Source organism: Clarias gariepinus, chromosome 8, assembly GCF_024256425.1.
Source record: "Clarias gariepinus isolate MV-2021 ecotype Netherlands chromosome 8, CGAR_prim_01v2, whole genome shotgun sequence".
Taxonomy (NCBI): domain Eukaryota; kingdom Metazoa; phylum Chordata; class Actinopteri; order Siluriformes; family Clariidae; genus Clarias; species Clarias gariepinus.
This window is the reverse complement of record NC_071107.1, coordinates 13,686,569-13,708,720: the sequence shown is the minus strand read 5'-3', so window position 1 is coordinate 13,708,720 and position 22,152 is coordinate 13,686,569. Positions and strand designations below refer to the sequence as shown.

The 22,152-nt window shown below is 36.8% G+C and overlaps 1 protein-coding gene and 1 pseudogene across 3 annotated transcripts; both read left to right on the top strand.

Annotated features, from left to right (window-relative positions):
• The first annotated feature begins 445 nt into the window (after positions 1-445).
• Positions 446-11,616, top strand: LOC128528560 (interferon-inducible GTPase 5-like). 3 transcript variants are annotated; one of them, XM_053501463.1, is made up of 4 exons: positions 446-510; positions 931-1,052; positions 6,950-7,508; positions 9,161-11,616. In XM_053501463.1, the coding sequence occupies exons 3-4, from the start codon at positions 6,950-6,952 to the stop codon at positions 9,799-9,801; spliced, it is 1,200 nt and encodes a 399-aa protein (XP_053357438.1). In that variant the 5' UTR covers positions 446-510; positions 931-1,052; the 3' UTR covers positions 9,802-11,616. The 3 variants fall into 3 exon arrangements, with proteins under 3 accessions (XP_053357438.1, XP_053357439.1, XP_053357437.1); XM_053501464.1 differs by lacking the exon at positions 931-1,052 and having other exon boundaries at positions 453-510; XM_053501462.1 differs by lacking the exons at positions 446-510; positions 931-1,052 and adding an exon at positions 3,088-3,106.
• Positions 11,307-21,497, top strand: LOC128528847 (interferon-inducible GTPase 5-like; annotated as a pseudogene).
• The last annotated feature ends 655 nt before the right edge of the window (positions 21,498-22,152 follow it).

The following is a 22,152-nucleotide window of genomic DNA, read 5'->3' as shown; positions in this document are numbered from 1 at the left end:
CAGGATATCATGTTTCCCCATCATACAGTATGCGGGTGCTAAGATAGATAGATAAATAGATGTGAATAACATGTGGTGTCCTATAATTGCTGTACCTGTGTGTTTGATATGTAACCAGATGGTTTAATAGAACTAGGTGTTTAAGTGGGTAAAAAAAAGTATCGAGGTTATCACAAGTATGCGGTCACTCACTCTACCTTTGAGAGTTTATATATTTATAATAAATCAGTATCACATCTACCGTCACACAGCTAATGTACGTGGAATAAAAGTAGTCGCGATATCTGTACTTGCCCAGCAAATCAGACAGACACGTTTTAGGTCTAAATTATCTTTAAATATATATAAATAAAAAAAAAGCGAAAAGACACTCGATTATTTTGCATAGGGTTGTTTGAAAATTCGCCCTCTCAGCGTTAGGTAGTGAGTGACGTCATGATTTGAAGCGGCGCGCGACCGGGGAAACCTAGGGACACTGAATTTCCCGGAACACCTGAACACACCAAGGAGGTAAAGTTGTCTTTATCAACCTGAAACAGTCATGCTAAACAAAAAGCACAAAAAAAGATTCTTCATTCCTAGAACGTACGGGGAAGAAGAACATAGCCTGGAAAATTGTGTGTGTCTGTCTGTCTCTCTCTCTCTAAACCAGACCACACACACGCTCTAACCTTTGGTTCAGGAGCAATAATGGCCAACATAACCAATAACCCACATTGTTAAACTACCCCACACTGAAGTATCTCAAGGAGGCTCTTCTCTATCTGTTTGGTTTACCAGTCTTGCCTGTATCTTGACAGTTTATGGGTGCCGCCTTCTTTGATTTTCTCCGCACTGGAAACTACATTGGTGCCACTTGGTTCTAGTCCCCCTCCAAACGGAAACTCCGATCATGCTTTTAGCTGCTTTCTGCTTTCTTTTTTCCTGCAGTGAGTTACAGTGTATCGGCTCCGCACAGTACGCTGGACCTTAACTTTACTTCTGACACAAGTTATAACGCTCACCGCTATCGGATACACCAGGAGTACAACAATATTTACTTCGTAAAAAATGTAAGTAAACACGCACTCAGAATTGGAGCAATCATAGGTTAGCATAGCTTTATTTAAAATTCATTTTTGGTTAATTCTTTAGCGAGAAGTCAAAGACACACTACGTGATTACTGTGTATACTGTATACCGTTGTCTTTGTTTTAAGCATGATTGTATGGCAAGGTGTAATAATTAGATTGATTTCCTAGTACAGTGGTGAATCGACATCGAATTGAATCTGTTCAGGAGTTATGCGCTAGTCTACAGTTATAGTGCAATCAACTTTTTTTGGAAATTATATTAACCCATTTCAAACTCCACGTTATCAAAAGTAACTTGTCACAACTCTTTCCTTATACCACTTACAAAAAAACATTTTCTAAAGTGCAATGCAGTTGCATTAAAATATGATTCTGTAACGTTGTCCATTACAAAAAACAACTGGAGTTTCTGGAATAAAAAACTGAAGAAGAAGTTAATTGTGTGTAGTCTTCACCACTACTATCACAATTGTAGCACAGGTTTATGGGCTGAGATCTTCTGTAAACACAAAAGGAAATACATTCAACATACTATTTCTACAAACTACTTTAAAAGATTAATTCTTTCCACCGTAGAATTGACACAGTAGAACTTTTGTACCACACATTTTTCTTTCATTTTTCTTTACACATTATGACCAATATTGTGTAGGTTTCCCTTGTGCTTATGGGGCAGCTCTAGGGGTGTGTGCTCTGGTGACTGCGTATCCTTTGGGTGCTGTGGGTTGTGGGGTTGCGCTGCCATCGATTGGCATCGATTGGCCAAAGCATCGCAAAAACCTCCGTAGGTTATGTACAGGAAACAGAAATGAGTAGTTACCTTTTAGTTTTTTCAGTCCAAATTGTGTGTTCTTTTGTCACGTAACTCCCATAGACACTATGCAGTGCATTACACGGGAAGCAGAATTAAAAAATTTTCTCAATTTGTCTTCTACTCCGAGTCGTTTATTCTATTGTCACATGACTCCCATAGACATTATGTAGTGCAATAGATTCAAAAGAACGAACTTAAAACCTCCCATCACTACTAGTGATGTCACAATGACACAGAAGCTTCGAAGCTTGTATTGAACAAAAAGGGGAGTGTCCAAATGAAGCCTCACTTTGAGGTGTCTCATGCCCACTGACAAACAAGGCCTTGTGTTTGCTGGAATCATGTGACCGACTCATTCGGCACTTAAGTAAAGGCTTGTGCACTCTTAAGTTAATTTTCAAAGATTCAGAGATGTTGAATATGTGCATAAGCATTTACTTGTGCAGCTGCATGTACATATTAATTGTGCTTCTTGCAATGTTACAATAATTTGCTACACAAAATTAGTACAATTAGCCCTTGAATGAAGCTTCATAAATTAACATTTTGGTCAAACTATTGGCTGGGAAGCCTTGACAAATATATAAGGTTTTATTCTTTAGTCTTTGACGACTTCTTTGAAGCGTGCTTAGTCTTAGTCTTAATCTTTGGTCCTGATGCCCAGATGCTTCACCAGTGCTACGTAAATGATCGAACAAAGTGCAAAGGTCTCAGGACCTTTAAATGGGCGCGCCGCCAGGTAGGGGGCATTCACGTTGATTGCTTTACGGCTGCGTTGCCTGGAGACCGCGTGTCTAGATGTCCGCGCCTCTGTCTGTTCAGAACTTCGCGGGGTAGCAGGCTGCAGATTTGCCCGTTTTAAATAGTGCAGAGCATTTTACGTGAGACCTGTGTTGTTACATACATATAGAACATATGAGAGTTTCACGTTTTGAAATAAATTATAAAAAGATTTTTATTGTTTTCACACAAAAATAAAATTTTCTCAAATGCACTTGTGTATGGTAATTAGATTTATACTTTTAGCCAGTATAAATGAAGTCTCTTATAATATTCTCACACATTGAAAGAATAGTCAGTAAAGTCAGACTGATGTTTTCCTCGGTTTCTATGTGGGTTGTTAATGCTGTGTACATAAAGGCGAGGTTCAGTTCCACTCATGTACTGTAAACTATTTCAGCGCAAGCTACAAGACAAGTATACTTGAACTACGTGTATGGTAAGTACAAGGCGGGGTCAGGTGTGAATAAGCAGCAATTAAAAATGGTTTACAGGGAGGTCAGGACCATTTGTTCACACTATGATCAAGACCCATTTCTTCGAAGCACTTAGGAAATTACAGGAAAGTGAAACTGAAAAAGACATCTCTTTTTCTGATGTTAATAACCATGTGACATGGTTAACCTGAATGACAAGAAATACTATTGAGATTTGTCTGCTTTGTTCACAGCATCTTCATTGCACGGGCAATGAAGGAGTGGCTTTACAACATTGAATTTGCCATTGTTGTACAGCATTTCTCAGGGATACATACAGTACTGTGGTCGTAACTCTGTGTAAAGGTAAGATTAAACTAATATATTAATCTCATAAAATGAAGCTTAATTATTTTTTTTTTCATTTGGAAAAGTCTACATATCCCTGTTTAAAATGCATGCTTTTTTAATTTAAATGTTTAACTATGATAATTTTTTTAAGTCTTTTTCCATTATCAGTGTGAAATAGCAAACAAAACATTTGACTGAAAAGCACATACATATTTTTGTTAACATGTGGTACTTATGTTGTACTTAACCGCGACATGTTTCCTTCACCGTCTACCATGGCTGAAATTTTTTTCCCCGCTATAAGCAGCATTTCTGTCTGGTCATTTGACTACATGTGTTTATTGTTGTTGTGGCTGATTAGTCAAACGGGCAACAATAAATAATATCTAATGTGTAGAATAATTGGTTAGAAAAGTAATGAGTCAAGTGTAGAGTAAGAGTAGCGAGAATAAGAGAATAAGAGTAGCGCTTCTTTTTCACAAATCTACTCAAGTAGAAGTAAAAAGTATGGTGCAGTGAAACTACTCATAGAAGTAAATTTTTTTCAAAAACTTTAACTTAAGTAAATGTAACGGTGTAAATGTAACTAGTTACTACCCACCTCTGCTGATAAAGAGGTCTGTCATATTGCACAATCAAAATCACCGAAATCAAAATACTGTAAGCAATTAACTGGGCTGGAGTCACACTCAACAAAAGTTTGATATTGTCCCCTGCTGTCCTGTCCTAATCAGTTGATTATTAAAGCTACGGTAGGTGATTATTTGTGTCATTTTTAATAAATTGTCTTAAGGCATTCCTGAAATATCACATTCACGAGTATGGCATGAAAGTGATGTCATGGTGACCTTGGCCTTCGACCTTTGACCTCCAAAGTATATTCAGTTCATCCCACCTAACTGGAGAACATACAGGTGAAACTTGAAAAATGAGAATATCGTGCAAAGTTCATACAGTGCAACCGGAAAGTATCTGCAGCAGAAATTTTTCTGTAACCTTCCCCAGATTTGTGCCTCAAGACAATTCCTTTGACTTCATGTTTTGTTTGTGCTCTGACATGAACCGTCAACTGCGGGACCTTATAGATATATGGTGTATGTGTGTATATATATATATAGGTGCCTTTCCAAATTATGTCCAATCAACTAAATTTATGGACTCCAGTTAAGCTGCAGAAACATCTCAAGGATGATCAGGGGAAACAGGATGCGCCAGAGCTAAATTTTGCAAAGGCTATGAATACTTATGTACATGTGCGTTCTAATTGTTTTTTTTTTTTTTTTTTTAATAAATTAGCAAAAATCTCAAGTAAACTTTTTTCATATTGTCATTATGGGGTGTTGTGTGTAGAATTCTTAAAAAAAAAAATGAATTGAATCTATCTTAGAATAAGGCTGTGACATAACAAAATGTGGAAAAGTGATGCGCTGTGAATACTTTACGGATGCACTGTGTATTTCAGTGATGCAACTTAAAAGGTGAAACTATTATATGAGATAGAATTACATGCAAAGCAAGATAGTTCAAGCCGTGATTTTGGTCATACTTAAAATGATTATGGCATACAGCTCATGAAATCCCCAAATCCACAATCTCAGAAAATGTTTATATTACATGCAATTAATAAAACAAGGATTGTACATGGAACACATCGGACCTCTGAAAAGTATAAGTATGCATATGTACTCAGTACTTGGTTTGGGCCCGTCTTGGAGCAATAACTGCCTCAATGCGGCGTGGCATGGAAGCCTGTGGCACTGCTGAGGTGTTACAGAAGACCAGGATGTTTCAATAACTTCAGCTCTTCTGCATTGTTCGGTCTTTTCATAGATTCTCTATGGGGTTCAGGTCAGGCGAGTTTGCTGGCCAATCAAGCACAGTAATCCCATGAGTCATTGAACCAGGTTTTGGTGCTTTTGTCAGTGTGGGCAGGTGCCAAGTCCTGCTGGAAAATGAAGTCCCCATAAAGCTCATCTGCCGAAGGAAGCATGAAGTGCTCCAAAATCTCATGGTAGACGGCTTCATTGACCCTGGACTTATTGAAGCACAGTGGACTAACACCAGCAGATGGCATGGCTCCTCAAATCAACACAGACTGTGAAAACTTCAAACTGGAATTATATTGCAGTGTGTGCCTCTCCATTCTTCCTCCAGACTCTGGGTTATTTGTTTCCAAATAAGATGCAAAAGTTACTTTCATCAGAAAAGAGGAGTTTGGACCACTGAGCAACAGATGAAAAGACGCTTCTGACATTGTTTGTTGTTCAGGAACGACTTGACAAGTGAAATACGACATTTGAAGCCCATATCCATGAACGATTAGTTTTTTTGTTTAACAATCTTTAACGTGACTTAGAATAACAAGTAGTCTCAGAGAGTGATTCGTTCAGTTTCTACTAGGCGCGTATGTGCAAATAATTGCAAAACCTCAGTAGGTTATGTACAGGAAACAGAATTGTACAATTCTGTACAATTATGTACAATTCTTTCTTAATGAGCCTTCTACTCCAAATCGTTCGTTCTTTTGTCATGTGACTCCCATAGACGCTATGCAGTGCAGTACACTGGAAACAGAATTGAACAGTTCTCCTCAATAAGTCTTCAAGTCCCAAATTGTTCGTTCCTTTGTCACGTGACTTCCATAGATGCTATGCAGTGCAATAGATTCAGAACAACTCCGAATGAACGACTCCGACTGGAAGATATAATGGCTACTCATTTTGGTTATTATAATATGTTCTTAGCTGCATTGTAATATTTTGATTACTGGAACTATAGTCAAAATTTGTGTATGTAGACGTATTGGGAATCTTTTTTATTGAAAATGCAACATTTTATTTTATTTCTAATCAAAAAAACAAAATGAACTAAATGACTCAAAAAAGATTTGTTTATTTTGATGAACGAGATTTAAAGAACCAACTCACTAAAATGATTCAAACTTCCCATCACTAGTTATGGCATAATTAGCTGATTAGAGTGGGACACTTTGGGCCTAGAATATTGAACCTTTTCACAATATTCTAATTTTCTGAGATTGTGTATTTGGGGTTTTCATGAGCTGTAAGCCATAATCATCTCAACTATCTTGCTTGGCATGTAATCAGTCTATCTCCTATACTAGTTACACCTTTTAAGTTGCATTACTGAAATAAATAAACTTTTGCATGATATTCTAATTTTTCGAGTTTCACCTGTATGTGCCAATTTTTAATAAATTGCCTCAAGGCTCTCCTGAGATATCACGTTCACAATTGTGAATTGGATGAACATGCGGTCACAAGTGTCTCAGGCCAAGTTGACATTTGTGCCATCTTTTAATAAATTCCCAGATGACATTCCTGAGATAAAGCTTCACAGGTATTGTATGAATGATTGTGAGGTGACCTTTGACCCTTGACTAACAAACTGTACACACTTCATCTTTGAGTCAAAGTGGATGTTTGTGCCATATTTTTGTGGGGACTAGTTTATTTGTTTGAAAATAATGTGATTATTTTAAATTATATTTGTAGATGGATGAGTATGACATTATCGATGATGCTGAAATTGAAGAAATTAAAAAGTCACTAGCCGATGAAGATCTGCCATCAGCTGTTGACAAGATTAAGGATTACTTTGCACAACTAGACCTTGTGGAACTGAACATCGCTATAACAGGAGAGTCTGGATCTGGAAAGTCCACATTTATCAATGCCTTTAGGGGTCTAGGGGATGAAGATGAAGGCTCTGCAGAAACTGGTGTTGTAGAGACCACTACAGAGCCTACTGTTTACCCTTATCCAAAATTCCCAACTGTCAAATTGTGGGATCTCCCTGGCATTGGAACCCCCAGATTCAAAGCTGATGAGTATCTCAAACAGGTTCAATTTGAACAATATGATTTTTTCATCATCATCGCATCAGATCGCTTCAGAGAATGCCACGCCAATCTGGCAGCAGAGATACTGAAAGTGAAAAAGAAGTTTTATTTTGTTCGCTCAAAGATTGACAGCAACATCGAAGCTGAAAAAAGAAAGAAGACATTTAACAAAGAAAAAACCTTGGATACAATCAGAGACAATTGCATTAAAGGTTTTATTTTATTATTTTTCCATAAAGTTATTATACATAGTGTACATTTTATGATTTATGTACAGTGGGGAAAAAAAGTATTTAGTCAGCCACCAATTGTGCAAGTTCTCTCACTTAAAAAGATGAGAGAGGCCTATAGAATTTTCATCATACAGTAGGTATACCTCAACTATGAGAGACAAAAGTAAAAAGAAATCCAGGAAATCACATTGTAGGTGTTTTTAATAATTTATTTGCAAATTATGGTGAAAAATAAGTATTTGGTCAATAAAATTTCATCTCAATACTTTGTTATCTCCTTAGTTGGCAATGACAGAGGTCAAATGTTTTCTATAAGTCTTCACAAGGTTTTCACAGACTGTTGCTGGTATTTTGCCCCATTCCTCCATGCAGATCTCTTCTAGAGCAGTGATGTTTTGGGACTGTCGCTGGTCAACGCAGACTTTGAACTCCTTCCAAAGATTTTCTTTTGAGATCTGGAGACTGGCTAGGCCACTCCAGGACCTTGAAATGCTTTTTACAAAGCCACTCCTTCTTTGCCCGGGTGGTGTGTTTGCGACGGTTGTCATGCTGAAAGACCCACCCACGTTTCATCTTCAATGCCCTTGCTGATGGAAGGAGGTTTTCACTCAAAATCTCACGATACAGAGCCCCATTCATTTTTTTCTTTACAAGGATCAGTCGTCCTGGTCCCTTTGCAGAAAAACAGCTCCAAAGCAAAATGTTTCCACCCCCATGCTTCACAGTAGGTATGGTGTTCTTTAGATGCAACCCAGCATTCCTTCTCCTCCAAACATGACAAGTTGAGTTGTTACCAATAAGTACTATTTTGGTTTTATCTGACCATATGACATTCTCCCAATCCTCTTCTGGATCATTCCAATGCTCTCTAGCCAACTTCAGACGGGCCTGGACATGTACTGGCTTAAGCAGGGGGACACGTCTGGCACTGAAGGATTTGAGTCCCTGGCGGCGCAGTGTGTTACTGATGGTAGCCTTTGTTACTTTGGTCCCAGCTCTGTGCAGGTCATTCACTAGGTTCTCCTGTGTGGTTCTGGGATTTTTGCTCACAGTTCTTGTGATCATTTTGACCCCACAGGGTGAGATCTTGCATAAAGCCCCAGATTGAGGGAGATTGTCAGTGGTCTTGTATGTCTTTCATTTTCTAATAATTGCTCCCACAGTTGATTTCTTCATACCAAGCTGCTTACCTACAGTATTGCAGATTCAGTCTTTCAGCCTGGTGCAGGTCTACAATTTTGTTTCTAATGTCCTTTGACAGCTTTTTGGTCTTGGCCATAGTGGTGTTTGGAGTGTGACTGTTTGAGGTTGTGGGCAGATGTCTTTTATACTGATAACGAGAAAAAGCCAGAAATCTTGCTTGTTTGTAGGTTACCAAGTACTTTTTATTTTTATTTTGTCTCTCATAGTTGAGGTATACCTATGATGAAAATTATAGGCCACTCTCATCTTTTTAAGTGGGAGAACTTGCAGAATTGGTGGCTGATTAAATACTTATTTTCCCCACTGTATATAAGATTAATAATGAAGTGTTTGTATATTATTATGAGGTTTTAGATATGGTGGAGAAAGATACTTTTAAACAGTTAAATTTAAGTAATTGTTTTAAAAAGACATTTGCCTTTTTTCAGGTCTAGGAGAGATTGGTCTAAACTCGCCTGCTGTCTTCCTGATTTCTTGCTTTGAACTTGGTCTCTATGATTTTGATCGTCTTGAACAAACCATGGAGAAGGAACTTCCTCAGCACAAGAGAGATGTACTGATGCTTGCACTTCCAAACATCACTCTGGAGATCAACAAAAGAAAAAAGAAGGCACTGCAGAGCAACATATGGAAGTTGGCACTGCTCTCTGCCTCAGTTGCTGCTGTGCCAATACCTGTTTTTAATGCAGTTGCATCATTCAGTGTAGATGTGACCATCTTGGTCTCAGAGCTAAAGAAATATTACAATGCCTTCAGTTTGGACCCAGATTCCTTACATAAACTTTCTGAGAAATCAGGGAAATCGGTAGATGAACTAAAAGTTGTGATAAAATCTCCTTTAAATAAAGAAATAACCCAAGATGTGGTTATTAAGTTGCTGACAAATTCAAGTATTTTTGCTGTAGGAGCAGTAGGCGAGTACTGGCTGGGATTTATTCCTGGTCTGGGATCTCTGACAGCTGGGCCACTGTCCTTCGCTACTATTTACTACATACTTAAGAAGTGTCTTAATGAACTTGCTGAAGATGCCCGAAATGTGCTCCTAGTTGCTTTACAAACATCAGTATGAAAATCACTTCAAGCGCAGAATTTAGTCGTTTCATTCTTCCTTCTTTAATTATATATACAATTATTAGTACTCACCATTAAAATTAAAACAAACTAATTGATTTATAATTATGACTATTTATTGATTTTTGATCAATCCTTTTTCAAAAAATCTGGTAAAATTGTGATTGTTCATAACATAAACTACTTGGCCAAAAAATAACAGACTCTAAGATTCAGTTCTATTGTCATTTGCTTACTGTAGATTGTGGCACGCAGTCTGGTGGTGAAAATGATTCCTTATGCCCCCAGAACCACTCATGCTGTGCCACCACCAGGGATGAAAAAATCTATAGGTGGGATCCTCCAATTATTCAATACATTAGGTAATAAGCTGACTTTGTTTTTTGTAACATCACATTGCTAAGCCTTGACCAAATCATAACACAGAGGCTTGTACTGTAGGCACTATGCAGGATTCATCATTTCATGCGCTTCTTTCCCTGATGTGCCCATCACTCTGGAAGAGGGTCGGTTGGGACTTATCAGATTACATGACCCTCTTCCATTACTCAAAAGTGCACTTTTTGTGCTGTCTTGCATACGACTGCTTTTTCAGTTTTTTTTTCTTTTTCTGTTGATTGTGTGTATGTGTAGAAATGCTTGCTTTTACAATTAAGCTTTTTAAATGATTTCTAATTAGATTCATTTAGGATTTCTTTTCCCCCGATCACATTTGTTCATGAAGTTGTCAGTTCAGCACTGTCCTTCCAGGTTTTAATAATGCTTTGAACAACTTAACCCAATTCCAGTAATGTAAATGTTTTCTTTGCTTCGTAGAGTCCAATATCTTGGACTCTACGTAACTTTTTACTGAGAACTGCACACTTTGCTCTTAAAATAAATGTTAATTTAGAAACTGCCAAATGAAATCTCTTATAATATTCTCACACACTGAAAGAATAGTCAGTAAAATCAGCCAAATGTTTTCCTCGGTTTCTATGTGGGTTGATAATACTGTGTACATACGTAAAAGGCGAGGTTCAGTTCCACTCATGTACTGTAAACTATTCCAGCGCAAGCTACAAACAGGTATACCTGAACCACGTGTATGGTAAGTACACTAAATCATACTTTTCTTAAAAATATGCTATGCCAAAGTATACTTAAGTTTAGTTACTATAGGTATATCTCTGATGTGTACATAAAAAGTCAACTGAAAGCATAATTACTTATTTTTAGTTTAAATATAATTTTTGTTCATTTGAAATTCTTTTTGGTAACGTTGGACGTATATGGAAATTTGGATGCACATCTCTTATTAAATAATAACAATCTAGTATTCACTATAGTAGTTAAGATTTGAAAATGTATAAAAAGATAAATGGGGGGTGGGGTCACTTTTAATGGGCCTGATCCAGGCGATGAAAAACAAATGTATTGTTATCAAAGATTCACAGGTAAATGCTGGATTTACAGTTTTATGAGCACACTGGGGGGTCAGGTGTGAATAAGCAGCAATTAAAAATGGTTTACAGGGAGGTCAGGACTATTTGTTCACACTATGGTCAAGACCCATTTCCTTGAAGCATTCAGCAAATTACAGGAAAGTGGAACTGAAAAACTCTTTTATATTATTTTAATAACCACGTGACATGGTTAACCTAAATGACAAGAAATACTAGTGAGCTTTGTCTGCTTTGTTCACAACATCGAATTTGCCATTGTTGTACAGCATTTCTCAGGTATACATACAGTACTGTGGTCGTAACTCTGTGTAAAAGTAAGATTAAACTAATAATCTCATAAAAAGAAGCTTAATTTGTTTTGTTTCATTTGAAATAGTCTACACACCCCTGTTAAAAATAAATGTTTTTTTATTGAAAATGTTTAGATATTGGTCAATCTTTTAAAAGTCTTTTTTCATCATCGGTGTGAAATAGCAAACAAAACATTTGAGCGACAAAGCACATTGGAGTTTACTGTGATGTGGTTGTATTTAAAGTCTTCACTACATACAGGTAGTAAAGTTTTGAAGCTAATACAAAATAAAACATACAAAGTGTAATTTGGGTTAAAGTAAAACGTTTTACAGTATATTATTTGTGTCTTATTTTTCAGTATATTGATATGTACTATGAGCCTAGTAAAATATTTCAGTTACAAGCATGCTGTATTTAGTTAAAGAATATCTTCTAGAAATGGAGAGCACTTGACTAATAGAGTGGTCCGTCATATTGCACAGTCAAAATCACTTGAAGCTCAACATCAGCAAAGGAGGCCCCTTGTTCTGTGAATTACAGAGAGTAAGTGAAGAGTGTTGGTTCGTACAGGTGGTCCAAATACTGTACGTAACGGACTGGGCTGGAGTTACACTTAACAAAAGTCCTATATTAACGGACAGAACAGACTGTTCATGGCTTTGATATTGTCTCTTTCTGCCCTGTTCTCATCAGTTGATTATTCGGATGTTGACGTTAGGTGGTTATTTGTATCATTTTTTTTATAAATTGCCTTAAGGCATTTCTGAAATATCACGGTCACGAGTATGGCATGAAAGTTCCGTCATAGTGACCTTGGCCCACCTAACAAAAGAACTTTTGTGCCAATTTTAAATAAATTGCCTCAAGGCTCTTCTGAGATATCACATTCACAATTGTGAATTGGATGAAAATAAGGTCACAAGTGTCCTTGACCTGTGACCCCCCAGTCATGTAATCAGTCAGGACCTCTGGCCAAGTTGACAATTGTGACAATTTTGAATAAATTGCCCGTTGGCATTCCTGAGATAACGCTTTACAGGTATTTTATAAATGATTGTGATTGACTCTTGACTACCAAACTGTACTTAGCACATCCTTGAGTCAAAGTGGATGTTTGTGGCAAATTTTGTGAGAACCAGGTTGTTTAAAAATAATGTCAATGTTAAATTATATTTTAAGATGGATGAGTATGACATTATCGGTGCTGCTGAAATTGAGGAAATTAAAAGGTCACTAGCCAGTGAAGATCTGTCATCAGCTGTTGTAAGATTAAGGATTACTTTGACCTTGTGGAACTAAACATCGCTATAACAGGAGAGTCTGGATCTGGAAAGTCCACATTTATCAATACCTTTAGGGGTCTGGGGGATAAAAATGAAGACTCTGCAGAAACTGGTGCTGCAGAGACCATTACAGAGCCTACTGTTACCCTTATCCAAAATTCCCAACTGTCAAATTGTGGGATCTCCCTGGCATTGGAACCCCCAGATTCAAAGCTGATGAGTATCTCAAACAGGTTCAATTTGAACAATATGATTTTTTCATCATCATCGCATTAGATCGCTTCAGAGAATGCCACGCCAATCTGGCAGCAGAGATACTGAAAGAGAAAAATAAGTTTTATTTTGTTTGCTTAAAGATTGACAGCAACATCGAAGCTAAAAAGAAACAGAAGACATTTAACAAGGAAAAGACACTGGACACAATTAGAAAGAACTGCATTAAAGGTTTTATTATTTTTCTATAAAGTTATTATACATAGTGTACATTTAAATTTTGATTTATGTATAAGATTAATGATGTAATACGTGTTTGTTCATTATTATGAGGTTTTAAATAGCTATAGTGGAGAAAGAACCTTTTAAGTAACTGTTTTAAAACAATTAAGACAATTGTCTTTTGTTCAGGAAATTGGTCTGAACTATTCTTCTGTGTTCTTGATCTCTTGCTTTAAACTCAGTGAAACTCTATGATTTCAACCATCTTGAGGAAACCATGGAGAAGGAGCTTCCCAGCACAAGAGAGAGATACTGATGCTTGCACTTTCAAACATCACAAATCAATTTAAAGAAAAAATAAAGGCACGGCAGAGCAACATATGAAAGTTGGCACTGCTCTCTGCTTCAGTTGCAGCTGTGCCAATACCTGGTTTAAATGCAGCTGCATCAATCAGTGTAGATGTGACCATCTTGGTCTCCGAGCTAAAGAAATATTACAAATAACTTCAGTTTGGACCCAGATTCCTTACATAAACTTTCTGAGAAATCAGTAAATGAACTAAAAGTTGATGAAATCGCCTTTAAATAAAGAAATAACAAAAGATCTGGTTATTATGATCCTGACAAATTCAAGTATTTTTGCTGTAGGAGCAGTAGCCGAGTACTGGGTGAGGTACCACTGGGGTGAGGGCCACTGTCCTTCACTACTATTTACTACATACTTCAGACTTGTCTTAATGAACTTGCTGAAGATGCCCAAAATGTGCTTCTAGTTGCTTTACAAACATTAGTATGAAAAATGCACCATTTATCCTCCCTTGTATTTTTTTATATTGATGTGATGAAGTAAATGCCATTTAGCTATCATAATCACTTCATGCACAGAATTTAGTCATTTCATTCTTTCCTTTTTAATCCTATATACAATTTTTAGTACTGACCATTACATTTTTTTATTGAAATTATGACTATTTCTTGATATTTGATCAATCAGTATTAAAAAATCAGAAGTAAAGAAGTACTATCAAGTTAAGTCAGAATAATTTTTTAAAGCACATTTAACACAACTTAGTTGACCAAAGTGCTGTATAATCCTAAAACAGTACTTGCTTGGACAGCACTCAACACCAGTCCTTTTTAGTGTGTGCAATGGGCTCCTGTAGATTTTCTATCAGCCTGCAGTTGCCAGCGTTATGTTTTTTGTGGTGCTGACATCAAGGATTAGACGTCAGCAGTCTTAAGGTCCTTTAACTTTATTAACTTGGATTTGAGCTTTGAGTGATTATTATGCCAGTTATCTTGACTAGGGCCTCAGTCCCAGCTAAAGAGAAACGGACCAAAAGCATGATGTTGCCCGGGCTATGCGTCTCCATTGGTTTGGTGGCCTTTGGGTGACCTTTGGGTGATGAGATGTCACCCAATGTATTCACCATTAGTGCTCCCACATTACCGGGCGTCTGCAAGCTCGCGCACGAGGAGGAATAGCGTTGGCCTCTGAGTGTGTGACGCCGCCCCCAACGGTGCGTGAGTGAGTAGTTCGAAAAAAAAAAGAGGTCGACTGGTGACACGTGGTTCAGAGGAAACGTGTGACAGCCCCTGGGCCTCCTGGCTGGATGGAGGTAAGTAGCCTTAATGTGGGAGCTCCCCCTAGTGACGGGAAGGGAATTGGATATGACTAGATTGGGAAGAAAATCGGGGGAAAAGAATTGGACAGGACTAAATTTATTTATTTTTTTTAAAGGCATTTGCCATTTTCTAGGTCTAAAAGAGATCGGTCTAAACTCTCCTGCTGTCTTCTTGATCTCTTCTTTTAACCTCAGTCTTTATGATTTTAACCGTCTTGAGGAGACCATGGAGAGGGAATTCCTTAGCACAAGAGAGATGTACTGATGCTTGCACTTCCAAACATCAGGTCAATGTAGGGGGAAAAAAAAGGGACTTTGATTTATAATTATGACTATTCCATGATCTTCAATCTATCAATTTCTGAAATCGGTAAACTCATGATTCCTCATATAATTCATTGTTGTAAAACTAAATTATCACGCACTCCAAGTCTTCGTTCTATTTTCTTTAGCTTTAATCATAACAGAGGCTTGTACATTATGCATGATAGGTGCATCATTTCATGTGCTTCCTTTCTTACCCTGATGCATCCATCACTCTGGAATTGGGGCAGTGTGAACTCATCTGACCTTTTTCCATTGCTCAAAGGTTTTCATGATACCTAGCATAAAAGTTTTTTCTGATTAGCCTTGCTAACAAATGGTTTCTTATGTACACAGCTGTACTGCATATCACCAATCCTGTGAGTTCTTGTTGCATTGTGTGTAAAAATTCTTTTATTTTTACCATTGAACATTGCTCTGATTTCTACTGTAGAAATATATATTTTTTTTCTGAACACATTTTTTCCACAAAGTTGACGGTTTAACATATCCCACCAAGTTATAAAAATGCTTCGGACAGCTATTAACCCATCTGCAGTAATTTAATGTTTTCTTTGCTTGACCGAGATAATTTAACCCTGCTTTTTGGCCAGACAAATGCTGTGTAAGTTGCTGGGTCTAAATAAGTAAAAAAAAAAAAAAAAAAAGGTAAATAATTAAGGTAGAGAAGATTAGATTAACAATTATGAGCACCTTTTATATACTTTTTACCAGAAGAAAGCTTACCGCATATTACTAATGAAAAGTAATAAAGTTTTCTGTGCTATATTTAGGGCTGTTGTCAAGTTCTCCCCTTACAAACCAAAGTTAAGTCCAAGCCCAGGACTATCTGGAAGCAAGTCCCTAGGGGGTTGGGATTGTGTGTGTGTGTGTGTGTGTGTGTGTGTGTGTGTGTGTGTGTGTGTGTGTGTGGAGAAATGTTCTAATTATTTCAGTCACTGTGATGGTCTTTGTTAAAAACAAGGTGAGATATTCCGCTCTAAAGATATAAATACCACAAGTCATGCTCATGTTGCAGGGCATGAACTGTGCCATCTCCTTATATTTAAATGTATTAAGATATATGTGTATTATTTCTATCATAAGTGTATAATCTTGCATCAAGCACATACAATGAAACCGTTTGGTTATTTACAGTACATGTTTATAGTTTAAATTAAAAGAAATCCCACCCTACCTAACCTTGCCATTAACAAGATGCCACCAACCCAGTGCCAGCTGAACCTGCCTTCAGTAACCACCTCGAACCCAACAGAGTTTCACAATAAAAAACTTGTAACATGGGTTATATGTACTTTGAATCAATCAGGAGCTGCAAACATAAATATCAAGTGATGGGCAGAAAATGTAAATAAATAAATAAACACATAAAATAATTGTAGCCTCCACTCCTTTCTGTCTTTTTATTAATATTATTTGAGCTGTGACTTTTGCAAACTGTTTTGCCATCATCACTGCTTTTCTTTAATCCATTGCTGCTGTTGTTTCACCATCAGTAAACTAAATACCTATACTCCCTTTTAATCCCATTCATCCATTTAATCATTTTCCATATCTTACTAAAGTCTGTATCTATTCCCACTCAGTAATAAAAGTCCCCCAATACACTTTATTTGCATTTTAATTGTTCTTCTTACTTTAACCTGCATCCTTTTAGATTCCATAAAATTCTGAAAACTAGGGTTTTTAAAAATATTTTAAAAGCTTTGTTTTGAGATTTGATTGCTTTACAACATTACTTTGTCCAACATGGCACAACTTTCTTTATCCTTTTTTCTTTTTAATTGACTGGTTTGCATCCTCTAGAATGCAAAAGCATGGATAAAATGAATGGGGTTGCGTCAGGACGGGCATCTGGCATAAAACTTGTGCCAAGTTGTGTGCGGGATCAGATGGTCTGCTGTGGCGACCCCTTGATGGGAGCAGCCAAAGGAATGAAAGAATAGCCCCACAAATAAAATTGGCTCATTTATAACTTCACATTTTCTATCACAGCTTCCCACCTGCATGTAGAAAATTACCAAATACTAGTCTAAAATCAATATGGTCATGTGCAAAAATCAATACCCCCTCTTTTATGTGTTTTTGTAAAAAAACATAAAAATCTTCAGATTGTAGCAGGTCTCTGTAATAGGCAAATACAACCTCAGAAAAACAACAAATAATTATTTAACTATGCCATTATTTATTTATTTATTTAAAAAAAAGAAGAAAAAAAACATGTGGGCAATACTAAGCACCCCCTCCCTTCACCCATACTGCGTCCCCATACTGCGTCCATGGGATTTAAGAGGGTAAGTTGCTGCCAGGTAACTTGATAAATTGATCATCAGCAGGCCTCTATAAAAGCAGAAGTTTTAGGCAGTTTGCTGGTCTGGAGCATTCAGGTGTGAGTGTGAGGTCTAACTGTGAAGCTCATACTGTACATCCTATTTTAACTTTATTTGGTTATGTCAACTCCCAAAACTCCAGAAGCACTGACATGCTTTGATTCTTACCCCATCTACTGTTCTTAGTAACCTCTTTATTCTATTTACTTCACCTCCCTGCATAATCCCTGAGTTTCTCCAAATCTTTATCTTTTGGTATTTAGGTCATCACTTCCTGACTCACTTTAGTTCCTCCAATTACAATGTGCATAGCTAATACGAAGTTATCTGTTCACTTTTATTCCATACTTAGGCTTGCCAGGGACTCCATGTAGTCACGCTTGCTCTCTTGATGTCCACACGTTCTCTAAACTCAGCACATAAAAAAACAAGCGGGAAGGCGGGGTACACCCTGGACAGGTTGCCAATCCATCTTAGGGCACACACACTCACATGCTCATTTACACACTACAGGCAATTTGCAACATGCAAACTTCATGCACGTAGACCCGAGGCAGGAATCAAACTTTTACTAACCACTAAGCCACCGTGTTACCAAATCCTGCTAGCCAAAACAAAGAATGTCTTATCAGTAAGATACTGTATGTCTTGCTAAAAAAAATATAGGGTGACAGCTAATTAATCACCACTACTATTGCCCAAAATGATCAGTCTCTTTTTCTGATAGAATTTGGGCTTTATGGTATATTTACACTAGATCTCTGGAGTGGTCTTTAAACACTGTTCCCACATATTTTCTATTTTTGTGTCATATGGCAATGGCATTAGATATATTACAGGATGTTTACGAGTGCTTATTATATACTTGCCGAATCAGGCAAATGCCAGTCCATCACAGGGCACGCAAACACATACACACACAAACACACACACTCTTACAATACAGGACATTTAGAAATGCCAGGTAGTCTATTCGCATGTCTTTGGACTGTGGGAGGAAACAAGAGTACCTGGAGGAAGCCCACCAAGCACAGGGGGAACCTTGGATTGCAAGTAACTTGGTCTGCAAGCGTTTTGGAAGATGAGCAAAATTTTTTTATTAATTTTATTTTGTTAAACAGCGAGGTCTTGATATACAAGTACAGTAGTACATTTTTTCATTTTGTGCACAAGCGTAGGAACTGTTCTTTAGCACTGCAGCAAAGACCCCATGGACAAAAATTAAAAGGGCTGTAGCAGTGCGAGTAATGATTCTATTTAGAGATAATTACACATCCCAACAGAATCACTTCTCCAATCTACAATCCCCTGCACTATTACAGTTTTTTAAACTTTTTTTTAGTACAGTTAAGAACAATCCCAACACAAAAAAGCTTTATGTGCACACGCACACACATGTCCACAATGTTATACTAAACAGTACAAGCACACACAGATGTTGACTATATGAGTGAAGAATGTAGGATTGAACATGGGAGGCAGTGTGTGTGTGTGTGTGTGAAACGCGTCCTACACATCAGCCCTCCTGATTCTGCTCTCGTCTAACACATGATTTTTTTTAAAGGTAAATGCAGGTGTGAAATGAATCGTCAGAGTTTCCATTTTCCATTTCTTATGAGGAAAATCACTTTGATTGTTTGATATATGAGTGCTTTGATATACCAGCATACTTCCTGAATGAATTATGCTCACAATCCAAGGTTCCATTGTATATTGTTATCTATAATTTACAGGGGTACAAGGTACAGTTTAAATGTAATAAGGGTTTAATGGGAAATTGGATACATGACCAAATAAAATGAAAGTGAATAAAATGAAAAACAACATTTGGTTTGATTTGAATAAGCACATGACCCAAAATGAAAAGCAAATTTTGTCTGCTTTGCAACATCCAATTTGCCATTGTACAGCATTTATCAAGGATACATACAGTACTGTGGTCTCTTTTTTTATGTTCTTGTTTTTCTTTTTTTTTTTTCATTTTGAAAAAGTCTACACACCTCAGGTAAATTTGCTGAATTTTTGTGATGTGAAAAGATCATGTCAGATCCTTTCCACCTTCAATATGTTATAGCAAACAAAACTATTTAAGTTAAAAGTGCGAACATTCATGTTAGGGATTTTTTTTAACTAATACAGCATCCACTTTTTTGGATAAGGATCTATCTTAGCTCTGATTTGGCCATTCCCAAACACTGATATTTTGTTCTGGAGCAACCGTTTCTTAACTTAACAGGATTTGTGCTTTGGATCATTTTTATGTTGAAAGAGGTTCAGTTGTCTTAAGAGAGGCCTGTACAGTAGGTTTCAGACCAAACAGATAGACTTATCCACAATTCATCTATCTTGACTAGAGCCCCAGTCCCAGCTAAACAGAAAGAGCCCTAAATCATGATGTTGCCACCACTATGCTTCACCATGTGTGAGGTATCCTTTGGGTGATAAGGTGTTTTAAATTTGTGCTAAACATATCCTTTTGAATTATGCCTAAATGTGTCTACCTTGCTCTCATCAGACTGTGATACCCAATGTCTCAAAGGATATGCAGGTTTTATGTTAAAATGCTTGATTTTCATTTAAATTTAACTTGAAATCCAATGCAATTTAACATAAGAGGTATATATTTCTACCCTCTGTATGTGCACAATTGAACTTTTTCAATTTAGAATTTTCACTATACATGCTTTAAGGGGACCAGTTTATGGTGTGTGTTTAAAAATGTGTTTTTATTTACTTTTATTTCTTTGATAGAGGAGGAGTATGTCATTATCGATGATGCTGCAATTAAAGAAATTACAATGTCACTAGCCACTGAAGATCTGCCATCAGCTGTTGTCAAGATTAAGAATTACTTTGGACAACTGAACATTGCTGTAACAGAAGAGTCCGGATCTCGAAAGTCCACATTTATTAATGCCTTCAGGGGTCTGGGGGTGAAGATAAAAGCTTTGTAGAAACTGGTGTTGTAGAGACCACTACAGAGCCTACTGTTTACCCTTATCCAAAATTCCCAACTGTGAAATTGTGGGATCTCCCTGGCATTGGAACCCCCAGATTTAAAGCTGATGAGTATCTCAAACAGGTTCAGTTTGAACGATATGTTTTTTCATCATCATCGCATCAGATCGCTTCAGTAAATGCCACGCCAATCTGGCAGATATTGAAAGTGAAAAAGAAGTTTTATTTTGTTCGCTCAAAGATTGACTACAACATTAAAGCTGAAAAAAGAAAGAAGACATTTAACAGAGAAAAAATACTGGATACAATCAAAACCGACTGCATTAAAGGTTTCCTTTAACCTAATTTATCACTATTCCATAAAGTTATTACAGTACACATAGTGTACATTTATATTTTTCAAATAAGATTTATGTATATAAGATTAATAATAAAGTGTTTGTTCATTGTTATAAGGTTTTAGATAGCTATAGTGTCGAAAGACCCTTTTAAGAAAATGTTTAAAAAGACTTTTGCCTTTTTCAGGTCTAGAAAAGATTGGTCTAAAATCTCCTGCTGTCTTCCTGATCTCTTGATTTGAACTCTGTCTCATGATTTTGACCGTCTTGAACAAACAATGGAGAAGGAACGTGCCCAGCACAAGAGAGATGTACTGATAGCACTTTGAAGATCAACAAAAAAAAAAGAAGGCACTGCAGGGCAACATATGGAAGTTGGCACTGTTCTCTGCTTCAGTTGCTGCTGTGCCAATACCTGTTTTAAATGCAGCTGCATCAATCAGTGTAGATGTGACCATCTTCGTGTCAGAGCTAAAGAAATATTACAATGCCTTCAGTTTGGACCCAGATTCCTTACATAAACTTTTTGAGAAATCAGGGAAATCAGTAGATGAACTAAAAGTTGTGATGAAATCTCCTTTAAATAAAAAAATAATCAAAGATTATGGTTATTAAGTTGCTGACAAATTCAGGTATTTTTGCTGCAGAATCAGCTGCAGAGTACTGGCTGGGATTCATTCCTGTTCTGGAATCTCTAATAGCTGGGCCACTGTCTACTATTTATTTCATACTTTAGAAGTGTCTTAATGAACTCGCTGAAGATGCCCGAAATGTGTTCATATTTGCTTTACAAACATCAGTATGAAAATGAAAGTGTCAGTTCATCATAAATTCTAACTAATTTTTTTTTTTTTTTAAGCAATAAGATACAAGAGGGCGTGGGTTGCATTGATTTTGGTGTTTTGGGGCTTATTGAATTTCTTACACAATCAATATAATAAAATGTATTGTTTATTAAATCAGAAAATGTATCATTAAAATGTTTATCACATTTTATTTTAACACAAAGTTTATTCGGTTGACGGTAAGCTTTTGTCTCTTAGCAACATAACATCCTAAGATTATGGTAGAGTTTTTTTTTTTTTCTAATTGGATTAAAACGCAGTGCATTAAATCAAAATTCAGCTATTGTGACATGGTTACAGGTGTGTATATTGAGAATTTTACAGCGGCTTTGAATGAGGTTCATTCAATCCGATTTTAAAACAAAGATGATCCATTTTAAATCTTATTATTTTTTACATTTTATTTTTATATATTGATCATATCAATATATATTAATCATTTTTGTCTGTTTTCTTTAAAATTGCATTTAAT